This window comes from Terrapene carolina, unplaced genomic scaffold (assembly GCF_002925995.2).
Source record: "Terrapene carolina triunguis isolate 2854851 unplaced genomic scaffold, T_m_triunguis-2.0 Scaffold406, whole genome shotgun sequence".
Lineage (NCBI taxonomy): Eukaryota > Metazoa > Chordata > Testudines > Emydidae > Terrapene > Terrapene triunguis.
In genome coordinates, this window is record NW_020664757.1 from 3,329,571 (window position 1) to 3,350,989 (window position 21,419).

The window sequence follows — 21,419 nt, forward strand, 5'->3', positions numbered from 1 at the left end:
TAAACAGCATGCATATTCCACTCTCCAATTACACTAATATTGTACTTCCCCATATAATCTACCGCAATATGATACATAATGAAGAAATCACCACACTGAACTGTATATATTGAATTAAAAATTAAGATTTCTATAGCGTGCTTATTGTCTATGTAGTTTATAATTTACCATTATTTCACGGCAATCTGTGTCTCATTTCACATACAAAATCTTGGAGCTCTAAAATCCTTTTTTTTCTATTAACAAATTATACTTAAGTATGAATAATTCCAAGCCTCCAAAGATAAATTTGTTACTTACAAAAGAGAACAATATTGATTTGGTGCACCACATATTATGCACAGGAGGTGAAATAACAGAGCATAAGGAAAATATATTGCAGAATTTCATTCATCTTCACACAACAGTGATGCAAAGTATTTTAAAAGCTGTTAAGATATTCTAGTGATGGAAAATATTTCTGTCTAAACTCAAGGGGCCAAATCCTGAGGCCATTGCAGTTGTGCCAGTGTAACTGAGGCCAGGATGTATTTACTATGACCCCAATGTTAACCCCTGGAGTTAAGATTAATATGCATACACATAAGTGCCTCCTGTGACACCTTTCAGAGTGGTAGCCATGTTAGTCTGTATCATCAAAAACAACGAGGAGTCCTTGTGGCACCTTAGAGACTAACAAATTTATTTGGGCATAAGCTTTCATGGGCTAAAACCATCAGATGAAGATGCATCTGATGAAGTGGGTTTTACCCCATGAAAGCTTATGGCCAAATACATTTGTTAGTCTCTAAGGTGCCACAAGGACTCCTTGTTGTTTTTCCTGTGACACTGTCACTGAAAGCTAGTTTGTGCCAGTGGTAGGGACAAGTGCTATTAACATGGCAAGTATAACTGCACACATATATTTACTAATTTTTGGTGTCATGATAAATAAAAAGAAGATACGCAACAGGGCCAAAGTCACCACTGGTATAAGTAGCAGCAACTCTTGTGAAGTTAATAGAAGTGCCCCCACTGTGCCACAGATTAATTTGGCCTTTGGTATCTAAATATGCTATAATATTCAATATATGCAAGTATAAATGTAATAATTATTTCAACAAACATAGAGGTAAGGGTTCCCCACCTTTTTTGAACAACAGGCATACAGGAACATATACATCCATCCATGTTAGGCATGAAGAATGCAAGATTGTTAATATATATGTAACTAAATTTGCAAATCAGCCTCTACTTGCTATAGCTAAATTCAGCACTTTTCATCTTCATAGTGCTGTACAACCATATACAAACCAATCCTCACAACACCCTTTCAGGTAGGTAGTGAAACTTGGTTTAGGTGAACACTCAAATGACCACCAAAAATTGGTTAACAGAAATAGTTTTCTAATGAAAGCAGAAAAGAATTTCACAATATTGTACAGTCAAGATATTTGATTCAATCCATACTGCCAGAACCTATTGTGCTGGGCCTCATTAGCAGGAAGCCTGTCCAGTGGAAAATCACAAAGACATAATTTGCCCACAAGTCCCACTCAAACGGGGCAGCTGAAGCCAGTTGGTAGAGCCTAGGAAGTGGGCAGGAATGACCAAAGAGGGCAAACCTAGTAAGAAATTAAAGCTGCTCTCCCCTTGAGGAACTACTATCGGAAGATAGTGTAAACATTGCCACTGTTCCTGTAGATCACTGTCTTGGTGCAACTGCTCCTACAGGATCAGATAGATGCAAACTGCATCCCTATCCCATTGTATTTATAGGGTGAACCAAGCCTAATAGGAACACTGAGGTCAGGGGGGAGCGATAGCTCAGTGGTTTGAGCATTGGCCTGCTAAACCCAGGGCTGTGAGGGGGCCAGTTTGGGATTTGGGGCAAAAAAATCTGTCTGGGGATTGGTCCTGCTTTGAGCAGGGGGTTGGACTAGATGACCTCCTGAGATCCCTTCCAACCCTGTGATTCTATGATGTGTTAAGATAAGAAGCTGCCCCATACAGATTTCATATGCTATTTTATATAATGGCAAATTGAGACAAAGAGAGGTTAAGTGATTAGCCAAAGCCACACAGCTGGTTAGTGGCAAAGACAATATTAGAACTCAGGAGTTCATAGCTTTCACTACAGCATGCTACCTCAGTGCCCTAAAGAACAATACTGACATTAACTAGTCCAGGATTATCCCCAGATTTTGTAGGCATAGGACGCATCCAATTCTGACCTCACCTGTGATTGGGCCTCCCCAGTCTCTGCAAACTGACAACAGACCCTGCCTACCAGGCAAGCAAAAACTGCTACTGGTACAAGCCAGCCAATATACAAGAACAACAACAGAATAACGATGAAATCAATAGGAAGACCTCACTGCCATGGACTCCTTGGTAGATTGTGATGCTGGATCCAATGTATCTTAAAGTAACTGTACTTTGAGATGTGTGTTCTATGGGTGCTGCACGTCAGGTTCACAAACACCTTTAATTGAAGATTTTTTGCTAGCAGTGTAGACATGGTACACACGTGCTCTAGGTGTCCTTGTGCCCTGTACTAAGGGTATACAGGGCAGCATGGGATCAACTGCCACTCCACTTCATTTGCTACTGTGGAATTCTTCAAATATTAAGGACTCTGAAGCAGAGGGGAAAGATGGTGGGTAGTGGAGCACCAACAGGGACACATCTCAAAGAATTCCAATTACCATACATAGCAAGAAACCTTCCTTGCTTTGTTGAGTGACAGTCCCAAATGGGTGTTCCACTTCAGGTGACTCCCAAGTAGCAATCCTCTTATGAGGATGGGAGCTTCAGAGTCTTTTTTTTTTTTTTTTTTTTACTTACAGCAGATTGAAGCATAGCCAAAACAAGAGAGGCATCAACTCAAGAAGTTTGAAAAAGGGCATAATGTCTAGTAAACACTGGATAGAGCCCAACGTAGCTGTTTTACAAATATCAAGTATAAGGACATTTGCTAACTGGGCCATGGAAGAAGACTGCACCCTTGTAGAATGAACTTAATATTTGTAGGTGGCTTTATTTTCAAGGTTTCGTAACAGCTTTGTATACATGCCACAATCAGATAAGATAAACTTTGAGATGTAATTGGGCAGCCTTTCAGTCCTTCTCCAAACAAGACAAAGTTTTAGAGAGGCTCAGAAAGGTTTAGTTCTTTGTTGGTAAAAAGCGAGAGCTGTCCACATATAATGCATTCATTCTGGCCTCCCCAGAATTCCCAGAAGGTTTAGGATAGAACTCCAGCAAATGAATTTCCTGATTAATACGCACATTTGGGACCACTGTGGGAATAAACCAAGAGCGAAGATGAAGTGTTATCTTGTCCCCATGAAACACAACATAAGGCTGGGGGGAAGGGGGTGGGGGGGGTGGGGGAGTCTGTTACAAGAGCTCCCAACTCCCCAACCCTCCGGGCTGAAATTATAACCACTAGGAAAGACACTTTAATTGATAAGTGTAAGAAGGACCAATTGACTAAACATTTGAATGGAAGTCTCATTAAAGCTGACAGAACCAAATTAAGGTCTTCAATCTGTGGCAGTCATCTAACAGGGAGGTAACGGTTTACTAGCTTTTTGAGAAATCTAACTATCTTAGGGTGAGTGAAAACGTAACACTCCACCAAGAAATGAAAGGCACTGATGGCCTCTAACTGAACTATTATTTAACTCAACAAAATCCCACATCCTTCTATTATCAGTCAATAACTAACATCTGAGGTAATGGAGAAACTCTGGGAGACTGATCTCTTTCCTCACCTCAAACTCGGCATTTAGTCCATTTACCAATATAAGTTTTTCAAGTTGACCACTTCCTGCTGTTCAACAAAATATTATGAAGATTCTTTAAATATTTCTCCTCAAAGTTTGAGACTCATCTAACAACCACACCATCAGGTGCAAGAACACCAGACTGGGATGGGAAAATCTGTTCTTAGTTCTGGTGTAGCAGGTTGGACCTCAGGGGAGCTAATCATTGGAGTGGTTGAGAGATGGACTAAATCTGGGAACCAGCTTTGTTAGGACAATTTTGGAACTATGACTTAACTTGCTTTATATTTTTTAGCACCTTCTGAATTAAGGGAATAGCAGAAAGGCATAAAACAGTATTTTCAAAACACACAATCTGAAACATGTCCTCTGATGATCAGTGACCTTGCACTTTTGTTGACCTGGGTGGTGAAGAGGTCTATCTCTGGGAAACTCCTCTCATGGAATATTGATTGAAGCACTTTTCCATTAGCTGTCTACTGAGAAATGTCTGCTTAATTTGTCCATCACTGTGTTCTGTAGACCTGGTAAGTGCACCTGTTATGCTGGTGATATTTCATGCACCAGCTCCACAAACGCATCACTTCTTTGCATAAGCAAAATGATCATGCACCCCCTTGTTAAATGTATGTAGCACATAATGGTAGGAGGTGTAAGCATGCATTTCTTAGTGCTCTCAGTTGCAATATATTGATATGTAGGGTAGCTTTTTTAGCACTCCAGCTGCCCTGCACCACCACATGTTCATCCAGATGTGTCCCCCATGCAATTAGTGATGTGTAAGACATTATCATCTTTGACAGAATAGGTGGGGTAAATGGCATCCCCATACAACCTGTGGTGAGGTCCTTCCACCAAGTGATAATACTACTGTATGTGGAATTGAAACTGGTATATGCAACCAATGTTTGTTGGGGATATGAACTTTTCAGAGCCAGGCCTGAAAACAGTGGAGATGTAGTTTGGCATGTAGTTTCCCCCCTGCTCTTGTCCCCCGCTTACCTCATCTCCACAGAGCAGGGGGAAGACCGACAGGGCTCAGGATGGAGGGAACTTGCTGGCAGCAGGGGCTGTCTCAACTTGCTGATCTACTTAAAAAGGCAATGTACTTAGACTGGGGTCAGTGTACTTGAAGGGGCAATGCGCATCTCTCTCTCACACACACACAGGTGAGAGTCTCTGTCTGCCATGCTGTCTCTCCTCCCTCCATTTGTGCTGCTTTGTAGAGTGTGAGGCTACATTAACAACAATGTGTTAACCCTTGAGGGCTCAGCTGTTCTAGTTCATCATTTAGCAGTAAGGCATTCCCTGGGAAATATCCCACCCTCTGACTTCACCACCTCAACCAAGCTTCACAATCATCATTGCTGTGTACAGTATTAAATTGTTTGTTTAAAACTTATACTGTGTATATATATTTATATAGTCTTTGTCTGGCGAAAAAAATTTCCCAGGAACCTAACCCCCCACCCATTTACATTAATTCTTATGGGGAAATTGGATTTGCTTAACATCGTTTCGCTTAAAGTTGCATTTTTCAGGAACATAACTACAACGTTAAGCGAGGAGTTACTGTATAACTACGTCACTCAAGAGTGTGGAAAATCCACACCCCTGAGCGACGTAGTTATACTGGCTTAACTCCCACTGTAGACAGGGCTAAATCGACGGGAGGGTTTCTCCTGTCGACATAGCTACTGCCTCTCAGGGAGGTGGAGTACCTACACCAATGGAAGAAGTTCTCCCTTTGTTATAGATAGCGTCTTCACTAAGCACTACAGCAGTGCCACTGCAGTACTGTAAGTGTAGACAAACCCTCAGAGTACCCTGTGAACAACCTGGGTGCTGATGAAAGTCCAAATGGGAACACTCTGTACGGGTAATGATCTTAATCTATTGTGAATCATAGCAGATGTGTGTGAGCCATATGTATGGCTGTATGAAAATGCACATCCTCGAGGTAGGGGGCTGCGAAGTGCAAACCAGTCTCCTGGATCATATGACCATCTTGAACTTTGAATACTGGATGAAGGTGTTTAATCTCCTTAGGTCTAGAATGGGTCTCTATTCCCCCTTCTTCTGGGAGATTAGGAAGTACCTTGAGTAGACCTCTCTGCCAATGTAACAGAGATCTTGCTTCCATGAAAATCCACTTCTTTTCTCAAAAGACAGTCATGGAGAGGTCCCTGAAAAAGGATGGGACAGGGATAACTTTCAAGTGGATTGCGTATCCCGAGGTTACCACTTCTAAAATCCACTTTTTGGATGTTATGCAGTCCCAAGTTTTCCAGAAAAGATAAAGGTGACTTCTGAATAGAGGGGTAGGCAAAGAAGGATGACTCATTGGATCTAAAATGACAAGTGGTTAGCAGCTCTCAGCCTTCTGAGCAAAACTGCTGTTTCCGAGATGCGGATGGTTGCATGGTCCTATTGTTGCTAAAGGAAGGCCTCTTCTGAAACTTTCCCTTCTTTCTGGGAGGTTCAGACAGTTTTTACTGGTAAGACATTTGCACAGAACACTGTCTTTGTGAAAACTGCGCTTATATTTTCTCTTATTGACAGGTGTGTAAATTCCAGGGAATGTAAGGTTGCCCTGGAGTCCTTCAGTGAATGGAGCAGCAAAGAGTCCTGTGGCACCTTATAGACTAACAGACATATTGGAGCATGAGCTTTTGTGGGTGAATACCCACTTCTTCGGATGAGCATGAGCTTTCGTATTCACCCACGAAAGCTCATGCTCCAATATGTCTGTTAGTCTGTAAGGTGCCACAAGACTCTCTGCTGCTTTTACAGATCCAGACTAACACGGCTACCCCTTTGATACTTGTTCAGTGAATGGAATGAAGCATCTGTTTTATCACTGAATAAAGCTCATCCACTGTGCTCTGGGCCTTTTTAGGAATTTCAGACCCTTGTAGCCATGATGCTCTATGTATTACTATAGCTGTAGCCACAGTGTGTGTTGCCGGTGACATCAAAGCAGCCTGAAGTGAATATCTGGCTACTGTCTGACCTTCAGCTTTCAAGGACTGAAACTGAATCTTCTGATCTTGTGGCAGAAACTTAATAAAATATGAAAGTTGTTATATTTAATATAACTGTACTTTGCCATCAATGCTTGGAAATTCATTACTCTAAACTGAAGTGTGGCAGACTAATAATTTTTTCTTCCAAATAAATTCAAGTATTTTTGGTCTTTGTCAGGCAAGGTTGATCTACAACCATGCTTTGACCTTTCAGTGACAATGTCTACTACTAAAAGAGTTATGAACTGGAAGGGAAAACAGGAACTGTGAGTCCTTGGGAGATAAATAATATTTCTTGTCAACTCTCTTATGTGTAGCTGGAATGGTGGCTGACTCATTCAAACACTTTTCGCTGGCTCAAATAAAGCTTTGTTGATTGGAAGCATCACCCATTGGAAGATAACTGAAGTATACCCAATAATATGAGTTGAGATTCTTGAATTGCCTTTAAAGACATTTGTAAAGCATCAGCAATTCTTTTCATTGGTTCTTGAAACAGTTTAAAATCATCCGCACAAAATGGAGGTGAAGGCATGACAGCCTCACCCTGCAAGGTCGATGTGATGTTTTGAGAGAGAGGTGATTCATCCCCTAGCTGTTGCACTTCCTGACATTATATGTCTTCATTCTGAACAGAGTGAATAGGAAGAGGCTGTGACAACACTGGTTGTCTTCCATGAATCTTCTCATTGGAATGCTTTTGCTCCATCACATATCTATCCCCAAAAGGTTCCCACATGTTCCAAAAAGGCCATTGTGATGCCCCATATGTGAGAGAAGGAGGGCTCCAGGGAGGTTGGTACCAGGGCATATGAGAGTGATAATGTGGATTTTCATCCCAATTAGGTATTGAATAAACCCTTTCAGAGACAATCCCTGTAGAAGGAAACCTATAAGAATAAGTGGGTGAACTGGGCACACACTGGTGAGAATCTTAGGAAAAATTTTCTTAATCAATGGCTCCTTAAAAAGAGATTTTTTTCTTCTCTAAAAATCTGTAACAACCCCTCACTATTAATCTATCCTAACTACACAAACTAACATAACTATGTATATATAAACACTACAGCTAAGTGAGAAGCTAGCCATGCAGACACCACAGCATTCCATTACATGCCACACATGGTTGAGAAGAAATTGCAGCTGTGGGTGGTCCTGTACTGCCCTATGTATCTTAAGTATAGGGCATGAGGATAGCTAGGGTGTACTTATGGATCAACCAGACATTGAGAGCAAGAAATATAATCAAAGGCACATGGGGTGTACGCGCACCTGAAGTAGACAACCCATAGGAACTCTCTAGAAGAAGAAAATTTGCATTATTTTTGATCTGTCATCCAGATCAGTTCTATATATCATACTATAAATACGCAATGTCCTGAAACTATCCAATATAAGAAAAAAGCTGATTTATGATATGGAAATCCAATGGGCTGCCAAAGGGCACATATGACAGCCTACTCTAAACTTCAGTAGTGTATAAAGTCTCAATACAAAATTTATGCGTGGAATCAACATTTGTTAAAAAAAAAACCAAAAGGAGTTGGACCACCACCACCAATGTTATTCTCCCCACACCCTTTTTCTCTCCCTCTATTCTTTGTATTTGCCTCCCTTTCTTTTTTGACTTCTATTTTTTTCCTCTCTTCTGTCACCCTTTCTTCATTTTCCTAAATCTCTCTCTTCCTCCCACTCCATAGCATTTGCTAATCTCTCCTCTTTTCTTGCTTGGTGCTTTGTTCTATCACATATTCGCAAGTATTTGCTTTATGAAGTGATACCAACAATCATACATACCGGTAGTATTTTCTAGACCATCCACAATTCCTTGTAATTTTTTAGAAAACTGTCTTCTATTGGGAATTAAAAAGATATCTGTACAGAATGATGAAGAACTAGGAAAGAAAATAATCAACATTCTGAATATTGGTAATATATTTAAAAAAAATGTGCATACTATTATAGAGGTTTCAACTAAAATGCCCACTTTTAGCCCATTACTATCAGCTGTTATACTCTGAATACTGTGTTGTTAAATATGTTTCTAAGACTACACTTACCATTCCTGTTTTAATTCCGCTTTATTATCTGATTCAGGGTTGACTTCTGCTTTGCCTGCTATAGAAAAGAAAGCACAAGTATTGAACAAAATTCTAATGTCTTACCTCCTAATTTGGTGTCTTATATCCCTTAACATGCTAATCAGTCCAAACAGTGGTTGTAACTTCTTCTACCAACAGATGGAAACAGGAAAAAAGTCAAGTGTGTGTGACACTACTCTCTTTTTATGGAGATAAGGGTGCTGGCAGGCTGGATGCCCTCAGTTTGAGACTTCCTGAGCAATAGAAACAAAATCTAAGAAAAATTTTAATTAAAATTCCTAAAAGACAAGTAATTCAGAGAAAAAGAGTGTCCTGGTCCAACAACATTGCTGCCCAAATTGAGTGGAATGGCATATTAAGAAGCGTAGAGAACAGATGGGTTACACACCTTGTAGTAACTTGAGTTCTTCAAGATGTGTTGACCCTATATATAGTGAACATTCAGATTGTGAATGTGCTCCATGTGCCCAGAACCAGAGACCTTGTTTTTAGCAGTGTCAGGAGGGTCTGAGCATGCACCCCCACTATCCTCATGCTCCACCCTAAAGGAATAAAGGGGGCTGCTGGACCACTACCATTTTAGTTCCTTTCTACCGCTAGTCCCCAGTAGGGGGAACCAGGTAGTGCAGAAGGAGAGCACGTAGTGTACTACACACAGGGACAACACATCTCAAAGAACTCAAGTTACTACAAGGTGAGTAACTCATCCTTCTTTGACTGATTGTCCCTATCTATAGTGAACTTCAGGTGATTCATATGCAATGCCTCTTTAAGGAAGTGGGTTCCTTGAGTCCTATGTCACAGTAAATTGCAGAACTGCCCTGCCTAGGGAAGCATCAAAAGCAGCTCCTTGCACCAGTGCCTGTTGTCTAGTGAAGGTGTGTACAGAACTCCAAGGTGCTGCTCTGCAGAAGTCAGTAATAGGAACTTCTCTAAGGGAAGCAACCAATCCTGCCTGAGCACTAGTCAAATGAGTTCTCACACTGCCCTCAAAGGAAATATCATTCATCTTGTAGCAGGCAGGTGCACTTTGAGATCCATTTCAGCAGCATCTGGGAGGAAAGAGCCTCTCCTTTCATAAATTCCATGAATGAGACAAAGAGTTTACGGGATTTTCAAAATGATTTTATTCTTTGTAGATAAAAGGCAAGAGCCCTGAGCATGTCCACTGAAAGCCACGAGACCTCCTCTCTGATAGAACAAGGCTTACGTAAAATAGAGGTACATAATCTGGTTGATGTGAAATTCCAACACCTCCTAAGAGATAAACTACAGATGTAGTCTTATGAATACCTTGCCCCTCTGAAAAACCGTACAGGGAGGGTCAGCCATAAGCACCCCTAGTTCCCTGACTCTTCTGGCTGACTGGATAGAGACCCGAAATGTTATCTTCTGAGAAAGATATAGAAGACAGCAGGATGCCAGGGGCTCAAACGATGGATGAGATACCATAAGGTATAAGCTGAAGGAGCTAAGACATAGCCCTAAGGCAGTGGTCCCCAAACTTTTTAGGGTTGCACCCCCTTACCCCTGTCTGCACACACACACACCCCAGCCAGGGCCAGGAGCGGGGCTGTGGGGCATGGACGGGGTAAGGAGGCCGAGGCTGGGGCCGCAACTGCGGGTGGGTCTGGGTCTGAGTCCAGGTCCAGGTCTGCGGTCAGGGGCCAATGCTGGGGTAGGAGTGGAGCTGCACCTGGCCGCGGGCTTGGCTGCTGGCCCCCACCGCAGCCTGGCTGCGGCTACGCTCCCAGCCGCAGAGCTGCAGCCATGGAATGGAGTTACGGCCATATGGAAAATCATTACTAAAATTAGGGAAGATAGGGATCAGTACAAGCATTGTAAGCTGGATAAGAAACTGGCTAACAGGGAGAAGGCAACGGATTGTGCTTAGGGATACAACCCTCTGGGGGTTCCTGGTCTATTTTTTCCCCATTGGAGTCATGGCTGTCTCAGTGGGCAGGGGACCCCTTCGGCCTGTCTGACTAGTAGCCCCAGGGCGTATCAGAGTTAGAGACGGAAGGCTGGGTGCAGGCTGGCCATAACTCACTGTCAACCAAGCCTGGGAATGCTGTCTCACACATAGAGCACTACTTGGATTTTACCCATTGCTTTCTTGACTGCTCTGCCATGCAAGTAAGGGGCAGAGGAGCCAGCAGGGAAATACTGCAGCAGAGGCTATGGGAAGGTTAAACTCCTGAGGGGTTAACAGACCCAGGGAAGAGGAGGAATGCCAAGGAGGGAGAACACTGCTCCCTACTGCCCAGAAAACTGGGTAGAAAAATTAAAATAGAAGGAGTAGTAAGGGCAAAAGCAAAAGGAACTGCCACTATCTGCTGCTGTGGAGGCAGAAATCTGGCAACAAGCAGGAGCAGAGGGGGCATGGCCAGTCCATCCAGCACCAGAACACTGATCCACCTCTGTGTGCTGCAGAGAAAGGAGAGCATTCCAGAGATCCAGGACTGTGGGATACACTGGGTTGCATAATAGATCATTGTACTAAAATGGAAGGTCCTCCACCATTGTTTATACCTCCTTTGGGATTCCCACAGAGGAGAGATTTCACCACCAGGCCACCCTCTATGTCTAGGGCAGTCTGAAGTGCCAAACTTTGTTTCCAGTTTCTTTCATCAGTCAGAGCCCGGAACTGGTCTCTAAAGTCCTGAGAGGCACCTTATCAGTGAAGCCACCCAGCTTGTCATAGAGCTTGGCAGTTTGAAACTCAGAACTGAAGGGAGGCTGAGAAATATGCCTTCCTACCACAGAGGTCAACCCTCTTCGCTTTATTCTCATGCCGCATAGAACTGGGTCATTTTTGTCAGCTATGCTCGATGGCTACAGACACCATCAGTGAGTTGGGAAGCAGGTGAGAACTTAAGTACTCTGACCCTTTCACAGGTATGAAGTACCTCTTCTCAGCCCAACTGTAGACTGGTGGGATCATGACATGTGTCTGCCAGAGAGGCCTGGAAGGTTTGAGGACGGCGTCATTAATAGAAAGCACCACTCTGCTCAGGACTGACCTATACAAAATGACCAGCAGTTTGTATGGATCTTCCTATACCTCTTTCAGGGGAATATGAAGTGAGTCTGCCACTCTCTTCAGTAAGTCCTGGAGGGCCTTAGTCATCAGGTCATGGTGGGGAAACTAGAACGACCACATCATCCAGGGAAGAAGAAAATGTCACAAGCGTAGACAAGTTCTGCTCTTGTTCCTATTCTTCCTCGTACTGCTGGAGTTGTGATTCTTGAGAAGGCTAAGGAAGCTCCTCCTCCACCCTCTGAGAACCCTAGGTCTCCTTGGGTCCTTGTGCCATGAGATGGGCATAAGGGTGGTAATCCCACAGATCTTCTGGGATCCAGTATTCCCACTGTGGGATCTCATATTCCTCTATACTGGTCCCCAGGGGGCAGGGCACCAGTGAGTATAGGGGAAATATTCTCTCATATGGGAGTGGCGAGAAGCCCTGGAAACTCCTGATGTTCTGCCCAGGCTGAAGGCGTTCCTCTCAAAGTCTTCTTCCAATCCTGAGGATTCTGATCCCAGATCCAGAGTGGGAGCCATTAGTATCAGAGGAGGTGGGGTGACCTGCCTCTCTACTCACTGACAGTACCAGAGCCAATCTGGCTCAACCCTTACTTGAGGACAGGGACATAGATGGGTACCACAGTGATATCAGAAGCAGCAGAAGTCCTGGTGCCAGGCGTTGAGGTCTGGAGAGGGAGGTAACTCTGGTTCTGGAAGCAGTAGAAGGTATTCTAGAGCTAAGCAGAGAGCTAGAGTCATTTCTATAACTCAGATCATTGAAGTAGAAGATGATGGATCCAGCGGTACCAATGAGGGTTTTGGTGCCAGAGAAGCAGTCCCAGTATTGGAAAGTGCCACAATTTTGCCTTTCAAAATTTCAGTCCAGTCCTTCCTGGTACTAGGTGGTTCTGCTCCAGAGCAGAAAGCTCCCAATGACTTGGTTCAGGACAGGGACTCCTGCCACTGTCTAGGAAGTTTGGATGCCATTAGGCTTACTTGGGGAGTTCCCCCTTTGCATCAAACCAAAATGAATGCTGACTGATGAAGCACTTTGAGATGAATCTAACTAACACATCTAGTGGCCGTTCCAGCTATCTGTAGAGATTCTCAAATGCCACATCTTCAGATGCTGGTTGAAGTATATGAGGAACTCTTGAAAACCATTAGCATGTACCTGTCTTTGTGAAATTATCTAATTACGGTACTTAATTCTTGCCAAACCTGACACCCAGAAAAAGACAGCAAATATTCTCCAGAGAAAGATGCATATGAGGAATATCTGGAAGCAGTCTGCACATTTTATTGACCACAGATATTTTCCATAAGCAATGTGGTAGGAAGCTTGTGAAAAAGACATAGTTTTAGCTTCCGGAAAGTTTCCTGCAGAGAGAAACAAACATCTCCAGAAGATGGTATGCCACTATAAAGATTAAGCTTAATCAATGGACTGCTGGTCTCCTTCTCAAAAACATTATTTTTTATTCCCCATGTTTCAATCACTGGTATGTGGAGTCACAACCAAGTATTTGGGCTAGCTTACAGCAGTAACTAGAAAACATGAAAAATGATAGAGTATCACACACACACACCTTAACAGATGTCAATGATTTTTTTAAATATAAAAATACTTAGAAATTAAATGCACTTCATTAGCCACTAGTAAGGCCAGAAAATACAGTAATCTTTAAATAAAAATGTTATTGCTACTTGCAAAAATACTAGCATTTATATAATATTCAATCTCTACTGTGCTACTGGATATACTCTAAATCCTATTTCAGTAATAGTTTACATGTCAGTTTCATATATGACACTTTTCTTTATTCCTAAAGGACTCTGTTTATCTTACCTGAAAAGTCAGTTTTTCCTTGACTTAATTTAAATGTCTCTTGTTTCTTTGTATTTTCCGACAGCTCCTCACATGCCCTTTTACTGTTACTCTGGGTCCAACTTTTCAAATTTTCATCATCTTTTAACCTTTGCTTCAGAAACTCTACTGAGGTCAGTGAAAAATAATCATCATCTTGCATCTCACAGGACTCCAGATCATCCTCCGGATGACTGCCCCTATCATTACTCTTCTCAAAAGGAATTCTTAGACCTATATTTACTTCAAATACTGGTGCATATTCTTGCTCTCCTTCCAGTTGCTTTTTTACATCTTCTAGCACCTAAATTGATATACAGATATTATTAAATTGCAAGGATACATTAAAATATTTAATATAGCATTTTTCTTACAAACTGTATCCCAAAACAGAAATACAAGCCCAGAACATCAGACTATACAACAGCATAAATTACAAGTATCAATTGTGTGAAAACACTATACAGTGAAAGAAAAAGAAAAAGAAAACATCTGATCCTAAAACCAAAAGCTGAGGGAGATTATTGATTATCATCAGTGTAAAAGTGTCAATTAAAATGTAGATGTATGAATGTTAGAAATAATTATTCCAGATACAAAACAGAGCCAGAACTTCTGATCTGGAGATGACAGGATGAAATGATTAGACCATTACAGATAGGGACTAGTCAGAAGTGAATTTTATTACCAATTCTGTCCTTGGTTTCAACATAGGGTGACCAGACAGCAAGTGTGAAAAATTGGGACAGGGGGTGCGGGGTAACAGGCGCCTATAGAAGAAAAAGCCCAAATCTCAGGACTGTCCCTATAAAATAGGGACATCTGGTCACCCTATTTCAACAAGTCACAAAACTCTCTGTGCTTCATTTTTCCCTAATTCCAAAATGGGAGTAGCACTTATCCCAGGGGTGGGCAAACTTTTTGGCCTGAGGGACGCATCAGTTTCCAAAATTGTATGGAGGGCAGGTTAGGGGAGGCTGTGCCTCCCCAAACAGCCAGGCGTGGCCCAGCCCCCGACCCCTATCCAACCCCCCCCCCGCTTCTTGCTCCCTGATGGCCCCCCTGGGACTCCTGCCCCATCCAACCCCCTGTTCCCTGACGGCCCCCCCCCAGGACCCCACCCCATCCACCATCCCCGCTCCCTGTTCCCTGACTCCCCCCTGCAGCCCCATCCAACCCACCTTCTCCTTCCTGACTGCCCCCATTCAACCCCCGTTCCCCGCCCTCTGACTGCCCCAACCCCTATCCACACACCCGCCCCCTGACCACCTCCCCGAACTCCCCTGCCCTTTATCCAACCCCCCCTCCCCGTTCCCTGCCCCCTTACCGCACTGCCTGGATCACCGGTGGCTGGCGGCACTACAGCCATGCCACCCAGAGCACCAGGACAGGCAGCCACGCCGCCCGGCTGGAGCCAGCCATGTCACCGCGCAGCACAGAGCACCGAGTCAGGCCCCGGCTCTGCAGCTGCGCTGCTCCAGGAGCTCACAGCCCCGCCGCCCAAAGCATTGTGCCATCAGCGCAGTGAGCTGAGGCTGCAGGGGAGGGGGAACAGCAGGGGAGCGACCAGGGGCTAGCCTCCCAAGCCAGTAGCTCGGGGGCCAGGCAGGAGAGTCCCACAGGCCGGATGTGGCCCACGGGCCGTAGTTTGCCCACCTCTGACTTATCCACTTTTATGGGTCTGTTTTTGAACCTCAGATGGATGCAGATGCATTTTTTATGAATTACAAGCCTTTTAATTTCAGCTGCCTATTTTTAGTAGATTTAATAGTAAACTTGTAGAATACTTCATATTTCCACACCTCCTTAGTTTTATTATATCTTGACTACTTTAATAGTGTCAAATAATATTACAAATTTTAATACCTGGGTGGGTTTAAATAAAACCTATTAATATTTATTGGTATACAATTGTTAGCTAAAAATCATTTGTTGTGTGATTTGTAACAACAGATTCAAAATCTCAATCATTTTCATTATTCTTCTTGTGCCAAATGATGAGAGCCTCACTCAGTTAACTCATGCAAACTCCCACTAAAATGAATAGATTTAATAAAAAACTTAAGGACTCATTTTTGTTTTTAAAGTATCCCTCTACCCTGGTGCAGAATAGATGCATACCATTCCAATAGGAACTCTAATACTTCCCAGATCCTTCTGGTGCACTGAGACACTACACCTGCTGCTACACCATACTAGCAGCACTACCCCCCTGTGGTACTTGTACTCAGAAAGAGGAATACAAAGACTAACTGTGGCCATTCACTGTGGAGCAGGGGAGAGACTGGCTTTCACATGGGAAAAGAAAACCATTATGCTGTTCCTCCCACATGTGCAGCCCTGTGCATGTGCCCTCCATCTGATGGCATAAAGGGCAGGGCCACCCCAACCCTCTCAGTTCCTTCACCACCCAAATTTTGGTGATATTAGACTCTAGTAAATGGGATGGAACCTGGGTCATGGAATATATATGTGTACAACACATCTTGAAGAACCAGTTATTGTACAGTTAAGTAAGTATCTTCTTCTTCAAGTACTTGTACTCATATATATTCTACTGTTGGTGAGCCCAAGCAGTACTCCTTTCATGGAAGGAACTCAGAGTCTATTTAAACAGCAAATGCACAACTGCCTTTCCAAAGTGTACATTGCCAATAAATGCTTCAACAATGGCATAATGTGGAGTGAACCTATGTAACTGCTTTATAAAGGTCTATGACTGGAACATTGTGCAATAATTTTTGCAGGTGGTACAATCTTTGCAAAGTCATAACAGGACCTGATGCAGGCAAAGGTCCAATCGGAAATTCCCATGCTGATATTAGATTATCTCTTTTCTCTGTGTAAGCTACGCAGAGTCTCAGTGAGGCTCTACACTGTTTTGTTCTGTCTAAACAGAAAGTGCCCTACAAGAATCCAGTGAGTACAACCTCTCCTCATCCCAGTAAGCGCAACCTCTCCGCATCCCAATGAGCATGTAGTTTCAGAAAGAATATTGGTAGATGTATGACCTGGTTTAGGTGGAATTCCTAGATCACCTTTGACAAGAACTTTGAAGGAGAACTTAATAAGACCTTGTCTTTGTAGACAACTGTACATGGAGGTCCTACCATTAAAGTTTATAGTGCTCCAATTCTTGTTACCAATGTCATTAAAATGAGAAAAGCTGTCTTACCTGATAAATGGAAGAGAGCATGAGTCCAAAAACGCAAGTGGCAGATCCATAACTGCTACCAGAAAGACCTTATTCTTTTAAGTCCAGCAGATATTCCAAGTTCCTTGAATCTGCGCTTTGGATGGTGACAGCACATGACAATGGGCCCAAATAAAAATCTTTCCCACTTATCTAGGTAAATTGCGCTAGGTGAGCTTTTCCTGCTGTTAATAAGGATGTTCTGTATATTATATGAGCAGATCCCCCTCCAGTATCATTAGCCAGTCAACAACCATGCAGTGAGGGAGAGGCCGTAAGGATCTGGGTGCAGAAACTTTCTGAAATTCTTAGAGATTAAATCGGGGAACAATTGCATGGTTATGGGATGCTGTCATGACAGAGTCTGAATATCCAAAAACCAATATTGCAACAGCCAAGTTAGAGTTATTAAAATAATATTAGTTTGATCTTATTTCAATTTTATGATAAATCTAGGAATCAGTGCAATTGAAGGATGGATATACACATAGATGTTCTGAGATGCAAAGAAGCCGGAATGCGTCTTATTGATTCTAGACTATGAATGGCCTGGAACAGAAATGGTCACACACTGTTTTCTGTGGGTAGTGAACAGGTGTAAAGCATGGATGCCCCATTTGTTAACTATAATCTGAACTATTTTGTGTTTCAGGGTCCATACATGATTGCTGATCAACTTCCTACTTACACAATCCACTAGAGCATTCTGCACTCTGGGAAGATGAGATGTTCTGAGGCAGATTTTATTTAATTTCATTTCAGGCATCCTGGCAATCTCAGACAAGTCCTCACTGTTGTACTTGGGTGAGCCTACAGATTGGTGCATATGTTTAGGATGGACTGAAACCTTTCCTGAGGCAGGTAGATGGTTGCAGGAGAGTTGAGAATGGCCCCAATAAACTCAATTCTTTGTACACAAGATAATATCAACTTTTCCTTATTTCAGACCCAGTTTTGCAAAAAGCAACTGGATTTGACAGATGCTCTCTGTTAGCTGGATTGTCCACAAATTAAACTGTCCAGTTATGGGAATACGTTGTCTGAAATGAGCTGCTGAGAAGCTAAATGGAAGCATTGTATATTGGTAGTGACGACCCCCACTAAAAACCTTATGTATTTTCTGTGGCTTGGGCGGATAACCACATGAAAATAAGCTGCTATTGACCTCAAGGTTGTCTAACAATCGTTTGAGTCGAAGGGCAGGATAATGAACGCAAGGGGCACCCATCCTTAATTTTAAGCTTTCTGAAAAGATGTTCAATTTCCTTCAGTCCAGGACGGGCCTGAAAATGCCCTCTTATTTTGGGTACAAGAAAATACCAGAAGCAAAACCCTCTTCCCCTGTGCTGTAAAGGGACCTCCCTCTATTGCTCCAAGACCTAGAAGAGACTGTACATCTTGAACAGTCCAATCTTGTGATAAATCACTGAATAGGGATGGGGTAGAGGTTGGTAGCGTACAGCAAAAAGTGGAATTGGATGGTGTACTCCAATTTCACAGCGCCTAGAACCCAGAACGATTGGTGGTTATGAAGTCGCAGATACTGCAGAAATGGTACAACTGGTTCCCAGAGGAAGGGAACTGGTTGGGAAGATCCAAAATCTCTGCTCTCAGTGAAGTAGTCAAATTGGCTGCCTTGAGGCTGATGTAGGTCGATGGGTAGGTCGTTGTCTAAAACGTAACAGTTTACAATCCTGGTCTCAGGCAATTTCTCATCTACAGTCAGTTCTCAGCATCTTCATCCTCCATGGTTGAAGGATCAAGTTTTCACAGATTCCAAGAGTGCTGGCCTCTTCTGTCCTTTAAAGTGATGGATATTAAGCACTTTTCTCTCACTTTCTTCTTATAGCCCAGTAAACTTTTGAAATGTATTCTTTTGAAGTGTATCCCCAGATAAAGTTATTCTCCCCTGCCGATGAACATTGATGCAGATGTGGATGATTTTTTTCATGGAAACTTATGTCACTCTCTGGAGAAATCAGCCTGCCAATGTTAAAAATAAAAAATATATGGAGATATACACCTATCTCATAGAACTGGAAGGGACCCTAAAAGGTCATCGAGTCCAGCCCCCTGCCTTCACTAGCAGGACCAAGTACTGATTTTTGCCCCAGATCCTTAAGTGGCCCCCTCAAGGATTGAATTCACAACCCTGGGTTTAGCAGGCCAATGCTCAAACCACTGAGCTATCCCTCCCCCAAAAATAAATTGAAGTTTTAAAATTATGGAGATATACCTATCTCATAGAGAGATACTGGTATATCTGTTGAAAGGAGCACTGGCAGTGGCACTGTTGAGGCCTGCTAAATTAAGGTGGGGACTGGGGTATACATCTTCTTGGGGCCTGGGGTATATATTTCTAAAGACATTAGTGTCACTCTGGAGTCTTTAAGAGAGTATAAAGCCTTGTCAGTCTTTCCAATGAAGAGGTTGCACCATAAAGTTTGGAACTTCCCTACATATGCCTGATGTGGGAAGCCAGGAAGACTTTTCTCTCCACTTTTCTCTCACCTTCTTCTTATAGCCCAGTAAACTTTTGAAATGTATTCTTTTGAAGTGTATCCCCAGATAAAGTTATTCTCCCCTGCCGATGAACAGAGGCCGTCTTCCTCATCCTCTTGAGAATTAGCTCTTTCTGTTGATTATTTTGTGTACCTTAAATTCAAATGTACTTCCACTGTATCTGGCATCACCTCGCTCAATTTACACTGGACGCACAGGTAAACAGGCTAAACAACATTCCTTTGCCCAGGAAAAATGTGTTCATCAAGTCCACCCCCAAAACGTATTTTAGGAACATATTTCCAGCACACACACACAACTCATTACACATCATTCATATGTGCTTCATGCAATGATATTCATGACTAGTGTGTCACCAGTTTTCATATTATACCTTCCAAGACACTGTTCATAGTACAATAAGTTGAGTTAATTGCTTATTCTTCGGGATTCAGACCCCCTGCTCTCCCCTTGGGGTGTCTGGATCCTGACTGTCACAACACCAGAGAAGCTGGTGTTTGCCAGAAGAATTTAGCAGTGTCCAAAGATTTGATAGTGTTGATATGTAAAGCTACCTGCCTGGGTACAGCTCAGTATAATATATTCAATAATCTGTGAAGGCTTTCTTGGACCACTACCCCAGGAATAGCGCAAGACAAGACAACTCTCTGCATGAAATTCTGGAAGGATCTATAGTCATTCAGGATCCATGAAGAGGATTCAGGTACAATGGTCTCTTCTGGTGAGGAAGATGCACAGCTGCATTGGAATCTGCTATTCCTCCTGCGTGTCCTCATCCAAAGGAGCCAAGCTAGCAACAGGATGAGCCATTTGAGGGAGCACAATCTCTTTTCTAGAAGGTTGGTCTGGATTGAGAGGTTGAGACAGATCTCATTGCTTGCAGGATGCCCCCTGGCATTCAATAATATCAAAGTGAGTAAGTGTAAGGAGCTGGTGGCTAACAAGGAGGATGTCAAGGAATTATCTTCTTAGCCAGGGACCTGTAGGTATGATTGTAAGAACACTTTATAGAATGCTGCCTGGATGTGGATGGTGGGGGAAATCTGAATGCATGGGATTTAGCAGGGGAAGCCTCTCTGCTGCTCTGTAAATCTGTGAGGAAAAAGAATATTCCTTTGGTAAGGATAGTGGAGTGCCAGTAGGTGTAACCTGGAGCCCTTATATTTGAAGGCTTCAGACTGGCTTTAATGGTACTGAAGCCAATCCCAGGACCCTGATTTGACATATAAGAGAGCCTGGAATTGACATGCAGAGCAAGTCTCTGGCTGCCATAGATACTTGGGGATTTCATGGTACTGAGAGTATTGGTGCTGCAGTCATCAGTGCCATCTCTGAAGACATCAATGGTATTGATGTCAGGGTTACTGCTACCAAAGGAGCGGTGGAGGGTAGCAGCTTCATTGGCACCCAAATGGTCGGTACTGGCAACACTGGTACCAGTGCCAAGTAATTTAATGTAGACTGTACCAGCTCAGTACCAGTCAACTTATGAGGTACCTTTTCACTGAGAGTATGAGGGTCAGAGTCTCCGCAGGTGCTCCAGGAGCCTTTTTTGGGTCCTGAGCTATCACTGATATATACAGAGCTTAAAGTTCTATGAGTTTTTGATGATGTTCCCAGGCATGGGAACAGTGCCTCTTTTCTCTGGTCATCTTAAGGGTTTTTCTCCATCTATCAGAGGACAAGGACCTCAGTGATGGAACATATGAAGTTGGAGCTGCTGGAGCACATTTAGAGGTGGCGTGCTTCACTTGATCAGTTTTAGGCTGGCCAGGATCACAGACTGGAAGTATACAACTCTCCATAAGCTATTCTCTCAGACAGGCTTCCCTGGATTTTGCATTCTCTAGAAAAGCACTTGCAAATAGCACATGTCCTTAACATGACCTTCACCTAAACAGATGAGGCAT

General features: G+C 43.0%; 1 protein-coding gene across 1 annotated transcript in view; it reads right to left on the reverse strand.

Annotated features, from left to right (window-relative positions):
• Positions 1–21,419, reverse strand: part of DNAH14 (dynein axonemal heavy chain 14) — a 439,459-nt gene that overhangs the window by 347,654 nt on the left and 70,386 nt on the right. The window contains 3 exon segments of the mRNA XM_029912981.1: positions 8,594–8,691; positions 8,857–8,914; positions 13,776–14,097. Coding sequence (XP_029768841.1) covers positions 8,594–8,691; positions 8,857–8,914; positions 13,776–14,097 — 478 coding nt within the window.